Consider the following 19,458-nt stretch of genomic DNA (forward strand, 5'->3'; position numbering starts at 1 on the left):
ATAGAGGAGCTGAGTGTCCATTACATTAAAATCTTCTAATGTGCCAATTATTGCACAGGACAAACTTTTTATCTTAGTTTTGTCATAGGATACTATGGTTTTGTCAAGTATTTATGAACTGTGTGTCTGTTACTTCAGATTCTAACATATGTCCATTTTGCAATCACTCAAACAATATTATGAGGTTATTATCTGTTATACCTTAATTATTCATACAGTTGGTTTATATGAGTAATGTCATTGGCTAGAATTATCCATGGGTTGTTATGATTGGCTGATACAATCCTGACTTCACAAGTCTAGCAGCTCTAGTATATCAAGTGATAACTCTGAGTGCCAATAAACCAGAGAAATTATAATTTTACAGAACTAAGCTTATGAGTTATATGCTAATTTATGCTAATAAGGCATGTATTTTACACTTGTCAGTGGATGTGCATTTACAGCTATTACAAGTTAGTGTCATTGCACCATTTGAGTAATTGTTATGTAGCTAGAAATTCTTCATCACTGCAATAAATATGATACTGCTGCATAATTTTCTCTGCATATTGTATGCACATGTCAATATTGTAACATTTTCTATACCGGATCAGTTTGTGATATTTCACAATAGTCATGTGATAATAAAAGGTGATCTTGGGATTTTGATGAGTTTCGAAGTGACAAGTAAAAACACCAACATCACTAGTAAAACAGCATGGTTTAATGATCTATATACCTACATACCTGTTTGCTGTGGGCCAATAAATATAATTTTGTTTTAGACTTCCTGTTTGATGTATGCCCTGCAAGTGTACGGCAAATGACACACAGAAACACGTACTCTTGGTTTGTAAAGCACTTCACAGTCGATGGATGAACCCTGATACTGCATATACTTAATATAAAACTAGCTAAGCAATTTTATTGATCATGACTGCTTAAGAGGTTCAGTAAATAATTTTAACGAGTGTTGTATTGAATTGAAATAAAACAACTGTCCACTTGTTGATAAGCAGTTCAGACATACCTGTCAGGCTGTGCAATTATGGTAAGGGAATGATTGGTAAATATGAATATGAGGTTCCAACTGTGATACTGTACAATACAGACTGATAATCTGTGTGATCTGGAAAAGTCTAGAATGGCTATCCGGTCTACGGCCTTCAAGCATCAGCACTAACATTCAGAATGACTGCTCAGTGTAACGTTGGCAAAGTCAGTTACAAATAACAGTGGTATAGATATGGCGGGAAAATCCAAGGACATTTTTTGTCATCTGCAAACTGTTACATGTACAATTTCTGTTTTTCTAGCCATACAATGAGTACAATATCAACCTACCTCAAATCTTTCACCTGTTGACAAAGTAAATGTTCCATAACCTTCTTTTTTGTCACAGTAAAATGTACCAGTATAAGTTGTGCCATCCGGCCATGTGTATGTTCCAACACCATGACGCTTATCTTTGAAATAGCCACCATTATATCCCTGATAAAACAATTAACATAGATTTAAATTATTAATACTGATGAGGATTTAAATTGATCAATATTGATGCATACTGATAGAAATAAATGTTTTATTTGCATATTTATACAGCATTAGATAAAAGTATAAATTTTACAAAAATACGCTGGTCCATAAATTTTTTAGCAATAAAACAATTAATTTGAAATGTTCAATCATAATATTAACTTTCACCTTAGCTACATAAGTTACAGTTACTGTGGTGACATACATCAAGTGCCCTGATCAGCCACCATTAAGTCAACACACAGTAAAAACATGAATGCAGACTGAATATTTCCATGAAAGCTCACTCATGTGTGTCCATTGATGCCATGCATGAAAGAACACGAAAACCATAAAAAGGTACTTTGAGTAGGATACAATTGTAATAATAGTCCTTACATAAACATCATACCAATGATAGGAATTGTACATAAAAGAGAGTACTAGATAATGATGAATTGTGACAATGATCTTATTGAAATCATGCAATGTGAATTCATCATCTTTGAAAGCATAGGGAAAGGTAGAAGCCTAGTCATAATTTTTGAAAAAAGTTGGTCATAAATCGCATGACAATGTTCATTTGTTTATTATGTAAATTGTTAAGCTAATGTCCAATGGCACCATAAATTAGAGTTCTTTTGTGTGTTACAGTGACAAATTCAGAAAACTTCTCCAAATAGTTTTCAAAATTTGCTATTTTTTGAAAAATTCCATAGAGCACAATTTGATTTTTGAATTAATTGAAGACAACAAAAAGCATTCTTTCATTCAATTCATAATATGTCATTTTTTCAGCCTATATCATCAGACTACAATTTTAGATATGCATAATATCTCGGCCATAGGAAACTATATTACTGCCAAAATGGCCACTATCCACTAAAATGCAACTATTATTTTCTCGAAAATCAGGTTGGTGACACCCAACATTTTAATCGTAGCAGAGAATAGACATTACTCTGATGGTAAATGTCTGAATATGTTAATTTAAAGAAAATATCCTTAAATTATATATTTATCACTTGTATATTTCCAGTCCAAAAATAGTGCTATTCACAATTTACAACTTGTGAATAATTAACAGATGACAGAATGTTTATTATTAATGTTTATTATTATACATCAAATCATTACTCTCCAAAAAGACAATGCAGTGCATACAGACCACTATGTTCATTGTCGTCATAGTAACCATAACTATGAGTGGGAAGGTTTGATTGTGGAAACACAAAACAATGAAGACCAACAATCATGGTAATTCATATAAGAATGTAAAACCATGCAGGACACCCCCATAATGGCACACACCTTACCAATAAGAAAGACAATAACATAATATTTGTTTATACTACATTATAAGCATTCCCTTCAGACTATTGTGTCAGTATTTTATACTTTTTATGTTTGTCTTGTGCAACTGTGATGAAATTTTCATTGCATGCCCCCACAGTTGTAAGGTATCGCCTTTGTTTTTTTATATATATTTTGTCCTTGAAGTTAATTAACAGTTTTTTAAATGACTTTTATTGGGAAGGGAGGATTTATTTTTTTCGGAGGGGGGCTTAAATCTGCATATGTTATGTGAGTGACACTTTATTTTCTGTAAAACTGTAGAGTCTATAGCTCAAGTAATCATTTGATTCTCTTATCTTGTCTTACATATAGGTATGAATTTTTGAAACATGTACAGAGTTGAACTCATTGATTCTTAGACAAAAACATTTTTTTAATACACATACCATTTGTGTTGTTGTACTCATGGCAACATTTACTGTATTGCAATGTAGCATGTAACTATGAGTGCAAACACTGCATTTCCATATACACATACTTCAGATAAAAACACTGATTTGATGAAAATAACATCTTTGTTTTCAAATTTTCTAATTATATTTATTTTATGTTTATATACCCTATATATAAAACATGTTTTTGAAATGCAGTCCCTCGCCCCCTTGGACATTTTCGCCGATTTTAGTCGCCGGAGTGATTCACGTCCCAAATTTTGGTTCTCCGGGCGTCTCTAATAAATACCCTATCTAACCGCTGGACTGAATTAGTGAAATTATGAAAAATTCATAGAAGATTGGGCGAAAATCGGTCGTTTTTGGCCTCAACGTTTTTTTGCTCGGAAACGCAAGGGCGATAAGACTCGATTTTCAAGAACGCAGGTCGCTCGGATCGGACGGTTTATATTGTTTCGAGTCCGTTGTGTGTCTAGAAACATAACAACTTTGTTTTTTGGTGAATACAGAACATGCTCTGTTCCAATGAAGGATTTTGATATGCAAATCGAACAATTTTAATAGTTCCTTATTGTAACGTCTCCTACATAAATAGTCCTCTACTCCCCAGAATTTGACAATGGCACTAGCCCGGAATGGACTTTCTGTTCAGCGCGTCTTTGATTGTAGCAATGTTTACGCCACTGTACGAAAAAATACGCACACTCGCGAATTTGACAACATTCACTTGAGCGTTTTAGGATAGTGGGAATATAAGCAAATAGATGGAAATGCCAGTTACGTCACTCATGAAGATTGACGATTCGATTGCTGGCCAGGATAGATGTATTAAGTGTCTATTTCTAACAATATGTCTTTACATGCGATTCTCAATTTCGATATGTAAAATCATATCGCTGCTGTGGACAGCAACAAATTGTTTTGGTTTTGCGGCTCTCTTGGCATGGGCAACTGATTTTTAGGTTTCTGTTTTTATATATTCTGACGTTTACTTGGTCGTATTTTGTATATACCACTCAGACACTGACAACAAGTGAGTAAAGGGACCGGGACATAGTCAACATGGGACTCTGAAGGCCCGGTGAAAGCGTCATCTTACAACATTAATGAAGGAAATTTACAATATCATTCTTCCGAACAATCTGATATTTATGCTGGATAACAAAGTATACAAGTACTGTCTACGATATACTGCAAAATGGAAATAACATACCTATTTAACCGTTGTTGATTTTTTTTTTACAAAATCCCAAGAACACAAAACAAACAACTGACAACAATCGACAAAACAAAAATACTTCACAGTCACTGAGGCCACACCAGTAAGAAAAAGATACTGTGGAAACGCATTGCAAATGTAAATACAAAATAAATGTCAGTGAATACAATATTTATTAATTTGCAGCCTCCATGGACAAGTTCACAGAAGAATTAATACGTGAAAACACTGGAAATCACACATACAGACACACAAAATTGATTTATCCTAAATTTGTAGGAGATATATTTGGCACGAAGCTATCCAGTTTTTTGGCTGTTACTATGGTAACGGTGTGACCTGCTTGCCAAGTTTGAGGGAAATAGGCCAAGCCAAAACAATCACAGAAGAATTTATACGTGAAAACACTGAAAATCACACACACATCAACACAACATTGATTTTAAGGGCAATCCTAGCGGAGCGGATCGTCAATAGTGAACAAAATTGTTCGTAAATGTTACTGACCGCAAAAGACGCTCATCGGAAGTGACTTGTTTGTAAATAATATAATATCACAAAAACAAAAAACAAAGATATTATTTTGATCGGATTTAATAGAGGTGCATAAGATAATTTAAAGTATCGTACCTCTCCATCAATCCATTCCATCTTACCGTCTCCATGCCTCATATCTCTCTCAAATTTTCCATCATATTTCGATCCATCCGCCCAGTCCTGAACTCCCGTTCCGGTTCTAACATTATCAACAAAGTCCCCTTTATACCTATCACCGTTGGGCCAAACAAACACGCCATGTCCAGCTTTTATAATACCTTCCTGGAGGTGTCCAGAAAAACTAGCTCCCGATTTGTACGATTTAAATCCGTCATCCACCTCCCGCTTGGCAGTTTTCAGACGAGGAAAAACATAGTATTCGAGTTTACTTGGCATGATCGTGTACTTTGTACCGATTTCTCAGCGCAGATTGTATGACACTTGTGACTCACTTTAGCAGTAGTATTGAGTAGAGTGTTTCACATTAAATCCAATAACACGGAACCATGGCGCTGACAACGTTAGTGAAATGCTCGATCATCAAATAGGCCGCGGCGTTGCAAACTGCCATTCATCATACAAACAAACCGTAACAAACATGGTACCATACCTCCATGATATAACACACAACACTATAGCGATCTAGCAACAAACCAGTAACTAGCTTGGTCTATGTTTTCATAATATCCATACACCGTTCTAGACGTATGTGCTCTCGTTAACTAAGTTGTTCTGCGACATAACTTACAACAAACCAAAATACATAAAACAGCGACTGTGTTCTGTGGCTATCGTCCATATGTAAATTGTGGGCAAGTGGGTAGGTGTTCCTAACATATTCATGTCAAAGGGATTTTATTGTCACAGGAAATTTCGACATACAGGCAACATACACGAATTACAGTTTAAAGTACCTTTGTTGAATAACTAAAATAGTGATTCAATTATTTATTTTGGTAACACTTCGATAAACATAGCAATGAGCGAGTACGACATGAAATGAAACACACCCTATACAGTTGCATCCCCATATTTACAGTGGACGCTACCGGAACTCATCCGCGAAGCCAACAGGTTATAAGGTCATTCGTCTGTTGCCAGGGAACGGTGAAATTACTAACAACGGCGCGTCAGACTCAATAAATACGTATGCTGTGCATGACATCTCCAGAATTGATATAATTAAAAGGCACCGGTTTTATTTTTACATGTTGTACTTTGTGAAAACACACAGGAAACATACATTTTCGACGTTATTTGTGCGGTTTTAGGTATTTTTAATCCGATAAAATGAGTAAAAAAAATAATAAAAACTGTATTGGTGAAAATACAACAAAATATTGACAAAGTATTAATAAAAAATTCCCTATAAAGTTCGTTGCGGCTATTATGGACAGCATGTTTAGAATAGAAGTGTAGAAATTACCGGGGAAGTTAGCATGCCGAGAACCATAAAACAAATTATCTGCGTAATATTATCTTTCAGGGGCCAGTGCTGTTTCTATGCAAGGACAAAAACGATAATACTGTACTTAAAATTGAATACTTGTTCTATGGTTGTTAATATCTTGAATTGAAAAGTAAGAGAGTTAAAATAAATGATAGATAATAAATAAATGAATATGTCAATTAGTATTTTAGATTGCATTGGAATGACTGGGTGTTTACGATCGCCTATACAACTGTATGTTTGATTTCATGGTTCCGCCTAGGGCATAATTTAATATTTTAACTATTGCGTGACCTAATTTCAGAAAAGGGCCCTAACCCAACTATATCGATGTACTTGCGAATAAACAAGAGGCATGCCATGGCGGAATCATTGCTGTAGAGCGATGGGCCAGAGAACTCCGTGGGTGACCGTAAACACTTTAGAAAATTGAGCTGTGCGCTGTCCAACAAACCACAATCCCTAGAGGGACTGTGAAAAAACATAATGATGTGAAGTGATGTAAAGTGATAATTTTCAAGTTTTTATAACAATACTGGACAAGCTGGGACTTGGGTTGAATCTTGACTACTTGACGGTATATGTAGCACTCGGGGAAATAAACAAGCGGTCAGTGTTCATGCTATGTTGTTTGACCATGGGGGGGGGGGGGTAAATGACTCCATGGTTTGGCAAATATGTGTAACTTGTGTGAAGATGAGGTCAACATACGTCATATTTTCATAATACTGTCAACATGTTTAATCAGTAGATTGCATCTATAAGCTGTAAGGAACGCGGATACAAGTTAAAACGTCACTGAAAAAGTAAAGGAAAAAGAATAAAATAATGAAACAAATCACTATATAAAACAAATTCAACAAAAATAGGTAATAGAAATAAAACACTCGAAATGTGTGTAATTAAAAAATGAAAATACCAGAAAAATACTAAATTGCGAATTAGTAAGTAATTAATATAAAAGATAAACTAATTAAAACCAACGGAAAATATATAGCAGTAACTACGATCGCGATCACTACGGTTATTATTTTCAATTGCTTCCTTGAATCTTGACTTCAAAAGTTTTACTTTTTGACGGCACAGTTCTTAGGGTTTATCTCACCGCAATTCCTTGTCTTTTTTGCGACAAACCTGGCTATCATGAGAGGTTTCGTATATAAATCTTAAAATACTTTCCTCTTGCCAAATATAAATCAGTAGCAGGACTTTATTATTATCAAATTATTAACTACTCGTTCCACTGACCAGAGCGGTACAAGTATCACTCGATGTCATGTTGTTGCTATGGACACGAATTCCTGGTATAGGGTGTTTGTGTCACTGTTTATGCCACTGTGCGTGTTCACACAAACTTTTGTTTAGAATTTAGGTCTGAGCCCGGTGTCAAGTCCGCCATTTTTACAGCGGCGTAAACTGATTACACGGTAAAAATAACACCGTCTTCACGGCGGTGTTACAATGGCGTAAATGTAAATGTGTTCAAAAAATTTAGGAACCCGTTCTTCTCAGGGGGGATTGGCACGAGAGGGCGCCATCCGATCTGAATGGAACGTTTCGACGTCAGTCGTCCGTAGCCCACCGTCAAAGCAACAACGTCCCGTTTACGAACAGATGAAATAATTTAAGCGATTTCTTTACAGAATAATCCTCAACAAAACTTAGAAACATTTCATAGACAAAAACAGGCTCCAAAATTATGTCTATTGCAAAACAATTCAACCGACAACCAGTTTGACGCCACAATTTTATGCTGGAGCCCGAGTTCTACGCGTGATTTTATTGCGTTCAAAACTGTTCCATTTCAAACTGCGCATGCACACACACTGTGGTTTCTCGAAATACATATTAATTAGGTAACTTGTCACTGATAAAAGTCACCGAAAACATTTTGAGCAATTTTGAGCAATAGTACTAGAGTGAAATATAAACGTGCCTCTGCATTCTCCATGAATTTCATAACTTGCTATGATCATGGTAAAGAGAAAACCTGTGTTTACTTTCAATAGTTTGCTGGAGTCTGATCGAAAACGTGTCTCAAAAATTACCTTTACATCATTTTTCCGATTATTTTTTCAGCTCGTAACGATAGAATCAGTCAATTTAGAACTAACATGTATGCTATCGGAAAGCATTTTGGCACAATTTTACTGAAAAGACGAGTTTTTCATTGCTCATTAATATTAATTTATGCAAATGAGACGATTATTTCAACCAATCGTGTCATGCAACTAACCCCCCCACCCCCTAGTTCTTCTATTGTTCTTTTAAAGGACCGTGCACTTAGGGGAATGTGACTGGTCGTCTCTGTTAAACGTAGCTCGTCTACGCCTTCCACATACAATGTCGTCACCGTGGTGGCAAGAAATAGTTTTATTGAACGAGTGTAAAGTATCCCACTATCCCAGCTGACTCCATCAATTGTGGCATACAATAAACCAATGAGTCATGCCCTATAACGCGTGTACTAAAACGTATCTTGTCACCTTGTTGGGTAAAGGACCACTGTCTGCAATATACTGCAAATACTTCAATAATATCTTATATACGAACGTGGATTGTGTGGTATAAGTCGTACTTAATCACAAACTTCAGCCGATCATTACGATGGTTTAGAACACCCAACAAATCTTACTTGCACGACCATAGAAAGCTACACAGTTAGTTATCTTGCTGATCCCTAGAAAATGCAAATTGGTCAACGGTTGAATCTCGGTGCTCGTCTCCAGACTTCAAACCAAACGCCTTACAGGTATAAAAGAACGCAGCTTTAGATAACCCCGCGGCTCAGCAACCCCTTTATCGCAAAGAATTTCTTCTTCCACGTCCAATATTGGTTGTACCTGTTTGTGAATAACATCTATACCCTTTCCAATTAATTCTGCGCGTTTCGCATTTAAACAGGCACGGAACTTTCGAAAAATTGATATTACATGTTTTAGAATCTTCTGTATACCTGCATATGGATTACCAGAATTATTCCCAGCTTCCATGACGAAATGACGTCTACGCCGGGAAGACCCACTACGTGTAGGACAATACCCACACCGTCTCGTAGGTTAGCAACTTTACGTGTTTCAGCCCATTGGTTCCAAACTCTGCTTGACCATTCTATCGCGATTCTTGTTATATTAGGGATTCTTTCACGGACTTTCTTTTCTAAATCATTACGCGAAATAAAATGGAAACGTTGACTCCAGCTCCAGCTCGTTTTAGTGAATCAGCTGTGTTTCTTTGTTCCAGGTTTATAGAACTGTCACAATATTTGAACTAAATTTGATTTTATACTTATACTTATATACTTATACTTTATTAAACACGTAATATTCCCCAGGAGGAATTAAAATGGTTACATTTACATTAAACAAAACTAGACTAATAATACAAAACATTAAGACTAAAGTAATGATTAAAAATAGTAATAATCGAAATAAAAAAAATAAAATAAAAAATAAAAACATGAATAGTAATAAATCCCACTAACAGCAATAATAAAAGTAGAAGAAACCATTGTTAAAAAAGTAATAACAATAATGATGTGTTAATGCATTAAGGGTTAAACATTTTGGAGGTGTTGCTGTCTTAAGCAGTTTTAATGAATTGTCCGAGTGTGATATGAATTGAGGTAAAATTATAACTCATTGTCAGTGCAAATTGTTCATTAATTGTAAAATTATCAAAATTATTAATTTGTTTCTTACATTTCTCAAATATTAATTTTCTTTGGTCATTGTAAAATGGACAAGTCATGATGAAATGCTGTTCGTCTTCTATTTGGTTTTTTGTGCAAAGTTCACATACTCTTTCTTTTACAGGTGTTTTTGGTTTGGAATTTCGTCCTGTTTCTATTTTTAAATTGTGATTGCTTAGTCGAAATTTACATAATGCTTGTCTTAGTTCAACATTTTTCAGTGATATCAAATAGTTTTCTTATTCAAATTTATTTTTAAATTTTCTGTATGTTCTCAATTTATTACCCTCTCGATCATTATTTAATTCTTCTTTCCAGTACTGTTTAAATTGTTTTTCCAATTGTATTTGTAAATTTTTGTTTTCAACAGTTGTTGTTATTTTGTCCAAATTCATTTTGTCACTTTCATTGATGTTGTTTAATTGTGTCGTTATTGCGATATAATTACTGTTCATTTGCTTGTTTAGTATTGCTGCTTCTTTAATTAGTACGTTAGGCGAGTTTATTGCGCGGTTGTAGTATTTGATCATTTGTTTTTGTATAAATAAATGTAGCGGATATTCACCCAATTCTCCGTATATTGCCATTATGGGAGTGTTTCTCTTGATACCGAGAATAAATCTGCAGAAATGTAAATGGATATCTTCAACTTCCGATTTATAAGAACTCTCATGGCCCCATATATCACTGCCATATGTCAGAATAGGTCTTACGAGCCTATGGAATAGGAACATCAATGTTTATATATTTATATTAGGATTTTGTCCTAGTTTCCCTATTTAAAGAGAACATGGCCTTTTGGCCTTTACGTTTTAAGTTTTTTATGGCTTCTTTGAATTTTCCATTAATGGTCTGATAAAGTTTGCAACGTGGGGTTTACCTGTGTGGACACTAGTAGCGGGGTTGTAAAACAGTTTTACCTGTGTGGACACTAGTAGCGGGGTTGGACACTAGTAGCGGGGCTGTAAAACAGTTTGTCTGAGTTTGTTCATACCTGATAAAAAGGATGTTGAAAAAGCTACGTAATTGCTGTTTGACCTTGAGTATCGAACTTGGTAACAGAGGATCGCATGTAGGGCTTATTTCGTACGTGCTTTATGTTTTATGTGTGTTTTTTATTTCCATTTTTTCTTCTTTTTTCTTTTATTTTATATAATATTACATTGCAATGTTTATTATGAATGTTCTTCTAATTTATTTAACTTTGGTTTTATTGACGTATTTTTATTTCTTGTTTTATTTTATACCGGCTTTGCTGCGATTCTTCAATTTATATTGGTTGTCGGTTTTGTGGTCAATTGTTTGACCTAAGACCACTGGTGTGGGATTTGATAAGTCATGCCACAGTCTTCAAAGTTGACAACTGTCCTCAAACTTAAATTAAACAGCTGTCAAACTCAGTGATATGCTTTATATAGCGTTGAAACCGGGACGGAAAGTAAACATATTTGATTCCGCCTCCATGTTTTGTTTTGTGTTCCGCCGGACAACCGGAGCAAGATGTTTTGATACTAGCTCTTTGGGTTGTTTCTCCAATTGACAAAACTATAAGACTGGGTATTTAAAGGCACTTACTTACAGGTGAAAATGCAGTTAAATTTGATAACATTTTGCGAAGCAGCTTGGGTAAAATCTGAGTCCTTGGAAGCTAGACTAAGCCTTGGTTTGTTCATGGAGGTAGTGTCTTTTCTACTCATTACTCAATGGAGACTTTTATCGGAAAATAAATGACAAATATTTTAATCCTGTAAAGGACTCGTCAAATCCATTATTGAAACAAGCTTTCCAAGAAAATGGGACACTAATATATACCTTTTGAATAACATCAACCAGTCTAACCTGGTCAACAGCAATGAAATTCTAACAGCAAAGCAATTAGGACAAATCAACAAAAATATACAAACATCATTCATATCAACTTGGAAAAGTGAATTATATAACGACAATCGATCAAAACAAAATGAAAAGAATACATTAAGAACATACAGAAAAATAAAATCCAATTTTGCCTTTGAAACCTACTTTGTTACCTTGCAAAATATTAAGAACTGCAAAAATTTAACAAAATTCCGCCTTAGTGACCAAAACATTGAAAATTGAAACTGGCAGACACAAAGGAATACCCCCTGCTAATACCAGGTAGATTATACAACCTTTGTGATCAGAAGCAAGTAGAAGATGAGTCACCTAATGATATCATGCAAAAGTTATACCCCCATACCTTATTTGAAATAGCAAAAACCAAAACATTTGAACATTCCCCGTAGCAAGGTACCTAACAGCCGGAACGCAGCCAAGCGTTTTGACCGTTATTGGACGCGATTATTAGATTTGAGTAGCGCCACCAACGGCACGAAATCCTGTTTTTATATAAATGCGGAAGTGATGTGGTAATTTCCCGCGTTTTTTTTTCTTTTTGTGTTTAGAATCTTGGGCAAAAATCATAATTTAAAATGATGAACTAATATGCAGGTCTCAAATGCAACGTTGTCCTATAGGTTTTCGATCAAAAATCAACGAATGTATTAAAATATCATGCAATTTACGATGACCTTCGTATTCACTGTTTAAAATCACAGTCCCTCTACTCTATCCCTCTATTTTAATGTCAAAATCAAAACGTTAAGTTTGACGTTTTTGTAGGTGCCGCATTTTTTTTATAAAAACACTTTTTCATTTTGTGTTTTGACTAGGACAAAAAATATGTCTGAATTCATAATTAAAGCATCCAGGAAACATGTCGTTGCTAGTATTAAAATTGTGTAATCATTTAACACTGAATGTGCGCTCGTTACTATGCAGATTATATGTATATAAATAGGCTTGCATAATAGCTCAGTTACAATGCCTAATTCATAGAATTAATTCCTGTAAATTCAGCTAAACTTTCACTTCAGATTTCTTTAACATTCACATTGTATGATGGTTTGTGATTTCAGTTTTTGATATCATAAATTCTAAAAGTTTGGCTTTATGATCAATTTACTGACCGCATTATTATGTTAACGTATATGTCATGGCAGAAACATATAAACGCAAATACGATTGAGGAATGGGCATGCTCTGTTTACAAATTTACAAGAACAAGAAGTACAAGTACAAGAACACAAAACAAATGACTGAAAACAATCGACAAAACAAGTTCAACTCATCATAGTCAAATCAGTAAAAAAGAGATATATGAACTTCATGATATTTATCAAGTAAAAGTAAAAGTACACTATAGCGTGTAATCATGGATCATTAGTAGAAAAATCGAAATCTAGAGTACAAGTAAACGAAGATACATTCTACCATTTTACTCTCGTCGATTCGGAAGTGTCGCATTTTTTTTATAAGCAGAACGATTTTTAAGAGTTTAAAGTGGACATATTTAGCTTTCTAACGATATCTTATCGTGCTACACCGTCTACATATGAAGATATAGTATTATGAATAATAAAAACTCGCTCCGATGACCCATTTTTCCCTCGCTAACGACGAGGAAAAATGATGTGTGGCGATTCTAAAAATACTGCTGACCCGAATCAAGCGCACTATTTAGCACTTAAGAACTAGATTTCATTATATATGGCAGAAAATTTCAAAACTACGGTGTTCAAAATAACAGTTTTGCTGGCCTGTCGGAAATACAGAATTATATAGCCGACATTTGAAAATTGTCACGTGATCTGTGTCTAATAAGTACCCTCTGTGACAGTGGGTTGCGTTCCGGCTGCTAAAGAAGTGTTTTGAAATATAAGACAGCAACCCAAGTGACAACATTCTTTCACAGTTAAGTTTTGCATTTTGTTTTCTATCTTTTTATAGTATAATAATTTAGTCTTAATATTATTTTTTTCCTGTAATGTATTAGCTTAGTTTTTTAAAATCTTCTTTAAGTGTTCATTTTTACATTAAGACCAAACATAAACAAACTCTATCAATGTTTAACACCTTGCCATAAAAACAGACTGTTGACATGTTTTCCCATTCCTTCAATATGTACAAGCCACACATTTGTCTGTAATGTTGCATTTTTAATACTTCATAATAGTGCCTTACAATTTGACGGATAAGCAGACTTTTTATTTATTTTTTGCCTTTAGATTGTACAAACATAAATAAGCCATATCTGATAGACAAAGCACAAACCATTACAGACAATCTATAAATATCATAGTAGTACATTGATAGAAAAGTAAAGGAAGTACGTATTTTGTTGGGTTAGTCATGCATTTAGGAGTTGTATGGTGGAGATTACGGTTTGGGGAAAAGATATTATTTCCTAGTACACCTGTTGCAGTTTATACATTTTACTCTTTAAATATTTAATTAACTTGGTTTACGCTTGTTATTTACGCTGGGTAAAATTAGCTGAATTAAATCTATGTGAACTGCAAAGTAACAATAGAATTTATTGTTTTTCTGTTACACAGTGAAAATAAATGGTTTCACAGTATCTAAATGTCGCCTTTGTTCACATTTTTTTGTAGCTCAGCGTAACCTCCAAACCTTGCAACTATTTACCCAAAGCATCTATTGAAAACAATTGGTGGTCAGTTGTCGACAGCAAACAGCATAGAAACTCTGACAGAAATATATCGACTTTGCCTACATTACGTACACACCTTTCTGAAATCTACATTTTAACATTTGTATTGTTACATAATTGTTGGAATAGTTAAAAATCGAGTCCCCATGTCCTTCCCCGTGCATTGCTCTAAAATGAAATGTAATTTTTATGTTAAATTTTAGTATCAGGATTTTGTCCATAACCCCAGACGAGGACAGTCCACTCTCACCCAAAAAAAAAAATATTGTAAAAAACTTTGAATGAGCTACACACCATTTTGGCAAATTTAACACAATTCATGTATTAACATAATCTTAATAAGTACCAACGATCTCATTATCAGAATATTATATATAGGAGCAGGCCGAAAAAATGATAACTAAATTTTTATTATTCTTTTTTCACATTAGGCATTATCTGAGATGGAAGTTTGCTGCCCCCAAGCCGGAGCATACATGTATTCACACTACCCTAATAGCAACTTGGTAAGTTTGCAAGCCTTGCACTGATGTAAATTTCACATGGTGGTTCATTGTTCCAAAGTAACTTTCACTCACACAAAACTGCAACATTCTAATTTGGATTCAGCCTAACCAAATGTACACACTGTAACGCAATGTTTCTTTTCCTAAAAGAATACTTGCACAATATATTTTCATATTTCTGACAAGCAGCAGAAAACAGTAAAACACAAACAATTAAAATGTGAGTTATTTAATGAAACAAAATTGGTAGTTTCACAATAATAAAATGATTTACACTTTAGTACTTTGCAACTGCTAATACTTGTACTTTTAACATGTCATTCGTGTAGTCGTCACAAAACATGTCATTCGTGTAGTCGTCACAAAACATGTCATTCGTGTAGTCGTCACAAAACATGTCATTCGTGTAGTCATCACAAAACAGAAAACCCATATAGTAAGTAACCCAGTAAGTTTATATCAAACATTTGATGAGAAATAATATATTAATGCCATCAAATTCTGGAGTCATATTTATCCCAAATATCATCTTTATAGTTATTTCACACCAATATTCTGTAACAATAATATTCAAATAAAAGTTTTTGTTACTCATTGATGAGTTTTGATAACACCAGACACTATATAACAATTTTTATTTGAAACAAAAACAAAAAAATGTTTGAAAGGCCATGATCATAATGTATTACATGAAATCTATATTTGTGTTTTAACAGCCAGATTTAGGAATAAAATAGGAATACCTTAAATAACTTAAATTTTCATTTTCACATATTTTTGGAAAGTCAATGTTTTTGTAAAAATCAAATGATCTGGTTAAAGGCCAAACCAATCATATTCCAAGAACTTAGACATCATATGGATATGGATGGTGAAAATATTCCCATAACATTTATGCCATATCATTGGTAGATAACATTTGGACTGACCAATTCTTGGGGTGGACATCTGGGCATTTACATTGCCTGGCAAACCATCACGGTGAGAAAAAAGGCTGAAAACTCAGAAAACTGTACTTCGGAATAGTTGTTGAGATTCCCCTGAACAGTGTAACAAGATTAGCTCTACATGTCCAACATATATAAATTTGATTGCTCTGGATTATTTCAAATTTGAGTTTGTGCTGTTACCACAGACTCTTCAACCGGCGTTCCACATCAGCTTACACAGAGGCCATTACTAGTAACCATGGTAGAACTTTCTGTGACGTAGTTCCAGCCAGAGAATAAGCAATAACCAGAGTTTGTGAATATGCTAATTCTGAGTGTATTTTATAGTCCTGGGTCAGAAGATAAATAACAATTGTCACTAATATGTAGACAAGATATGCTGATACATTCCATTAAGTAAGTGATATCTAGTATAAATATCAGTAATGCTTCAAAAAAGCAAATAACCTTTCTAATTGTTTTCAGATAATATTTGATTATTATAATCACATCTTCATTGCTATACAAATGTAAGTAAAAACATCACATTATTTAATAACAACTTTGACAGACGATACTTCTTATGTATTTTTAATAACTTGAATGTCTTTGATAATGACAGTAACAAACTTGCCAAAGCTAATGATAGAACCAGTTAGGGGAAAAAAACAATATGCACAGTATCAAAAGTACATAATGATACACATACATAAGAAAACACTTTACATTATGCACCTAATATAAACAAAGGGTAGTAATAGCGATCCCAGGGGTGAACCACATGGCCTTTAGTAACTGCAGCTCTAAATAATGCTCAAATAAAAATAATGTTTCTTTACAAAATGATCATCCACTTCAATATTCATGTACATGAAAATATTTTTGATATAATTTGTCCCAATATGGCTGTGAGTCAGCCTGTCATGTTTGCATTTATATCAGAAGTTTTATCATACTAGGATAACACATTAATTGCTTACATCACACAATCGATCAATGCAAGATAGTCTGTGCAATATCGGACAGTGTGTCATGTCTGATAATGCAAAGCACCAACATTTTCCTATCATGATGTACAATCAGCACACAGTCACTAGAAAACTGGAAAGGCAACTTCCAGTAGAGAGCACGAAAATTAAAAAGAAACGATCTTGGGAATTATTTTTCGATAAGAAACTTTAGGAAAAGTCAAACTGGCAGTACCGGGGTATCTTTAAGAATGGAGGGATACTATTGCATTAACATGATAAATAAAACAAAACCAGTTTGTTGTACTGGTATTTAGTTTTCAGTTGAAGGCAAACATCAGAAAAGATGGAAAAAGCAACAACTGGAATAATGTGAAAAAAAAGAGTAGTTAAAATATTGTTGGTTAAGTAGGGAGCATAATATAAGCTGACACTGTGGCCCCAGAACTAACCTAGGCAGTGACCTAGGCCCTTCACAATTAAACTTTCTGACATGACAAGAGTGCCAACACTGACCTAGGCAGTAACCTAGGCCCTTCACAATTAAACTTTCTGACATGACAAGAGTGCCAACACTGACCTAGGCAGTAACCTAGGCCCTTCACAATTTAAACTTTCTGACATGACAAGAGTGCCAACACTGACCTAGGCAGTAACTAGGCCCTTCACAATTAAACTTTCTGACATGACAAGAGTGCCAACACTGACCTAGGCAGTAACCTAGGCCCTTCACAATTAAACTTTCTGACATGACAAGAGTGCCAACACTGACCTAGGCAGTAACCTAGGCCCTTCACAATTAAACTTTCTGACATGACAAGAGTGCCAACACTAACCTAGGCAGTAACCTAGGCCCTTCACAATTAAACTTTCTGACATGACAAGAGTGCCAACACTGACCTAGGCAGTAACCTAGGCCCTTCACAATTAAACTTTCTGACATGACAAGAGTGCCAACACTGACCTAGGCAGTAACCTAGGCCCTTCACAATTAAACTTTCTGACATGACAAGAGTGCCAACACTGACCTAGGCAGTAACCTAGGCCCTTCACAATTAAACTTTCTGACATGACAAGAGTGCCAACACTGACCTAGGCAGTAACTAGGCCCTTCACAATTAAACTTTCTGACATGACAAGAGTGCCAACACTGACCTAGGCAGTAACCTAGGCCCTTCACAATTAAACTTTCTGACATGACAAGAGTGCCAACACTGACCTAGGCAGTAACCTAGGCCCTCCACAATTAAACTTTCTGACATGACAAGAGTGCCAACACTAACCTAGGCAGTAACCTAGGCCCTTCACAATTAAACTTTCTGACATGACAAGAGTGCCAACACTGACCTAGGCAGTAACCTAGGCCCTTCACAATTAAACTTTCTGACATGACAAGAGTGCCAACACTGACCTAGGCAGTAACCTAGGCCCTTCACAATTAAACTTTCTGACATGACAAGAGTGCCAACACTGACCTAGGCAGTAACCTAGGCCCTTCACAATTAAACTTTCTGACATGACAAGAGTGCCAACACTGACCTAGGCAGTAACCTAGGCCCTTCACAATTAAACTTTCTGACATGACAAGAGTGCCAACACTGACCTAGGCAGTAACCTAGGCCCTTCACAATTAAACTTTCTGACATGACAAGAGTGCCAACACTGACCTAGGCAGTAACCTAGGCCCTTCACAATTAAACTTTCTGATATGACAAGAGTGCCAACACTGACCTAGGCAGTAACCTAGGCCCTTCACAATTAAACTTTCTGACATGACAAGAGTGCCAACACTGACCTAGGCAGTAACCTAGGCCCTCCACAATTAAACTTTCTGACATGACAAGAGTGCCAACACTAACCTAGGCAGTAACCTAGGCCCTTCACAATTAAACTTTCTGACATGACAAGAGTGCCAACACTGACCTAGGCAGTAACCTAGGCCCTTCACAATTAAACTTTCTGACATGACAAGAGTGCCAACACTGACCTAGGCAGTAACCTAGGCCCTTCACAATTAAACTTTCTGACATGACAAGAGTGCCAACACTGACCTAGGCAGTAACCTAGGCCCTTCACAATTAAACTTTCTGACATGACAAGAGTGCCAACACTGACCTAGGCAGTAACCTAGGCCCTTCACAATTAAACTTTCTGACATGACAAGAGTGCCAACACTGACCTAGGCAGTAACCTAGGCCCTTCACAATTAAACTTTCTGACATGACAAGAGTGCCAACACTGACCTAGGCAGTAACCTAGGCCCTTCACAATTAAACTTTCTGATATGACAAGAGTGCCAACACTGACCTAGGCAGTAACCTAGGCCCTTCACAATTAAACTTTCTGATATGACATGTATTGACAAGTGAAAACATACAA

General features: G+C 35.3%; 1 protein-coding gene across 2 annotated transcripts in view; it reads right to left on the minus strand.

Moving 5' to 3' along the window:
* Positions 1-5,814, minus strand: part of LOC100375760 (ankyrin repeat and MYND domain-containing protein 1-like) — a 33,785-nt gene extending 27,971 nt beyond the window's left edge. For both annotated transcript variants that reach the window (XM_085498475.1, XM_078008097.2), the window contains exons 1-2: positions 5,095-5,814; positions 1,327-1,473 (exon numbers count right to left, since the gene is read on the minus strand). In XM_085498475.1, coding sequence (XP_085354601.1) covers positions 1,327-1,473; positions 5,095-5,397 — 450 coding nt within the window. In that variant the 5' untranslated portion in view covers positions 5,398-5,814. The remainder of the gene's footprint in view (positions 1-1,326; positions 1,474-5,094) is intronic.
* Between the last annotated feature and the right edge of the window lie 13,644 nt (positions 5,815-19,458).

This window comes from Saccoglossus kowalevskii, chromosome 1, assembly GCF_978046115.1.
Source record: "Saccoglossus kowalevskii chromosome 1, keSacKowa6.1, whole genome shotgun sequence".
Lineage (NCBI taxonomy): Eukaryota > Metazoa > Hemichordata > Enteropneusta > Harrimaniidae > Saccoglossus > Saccoglossus kowalevskii.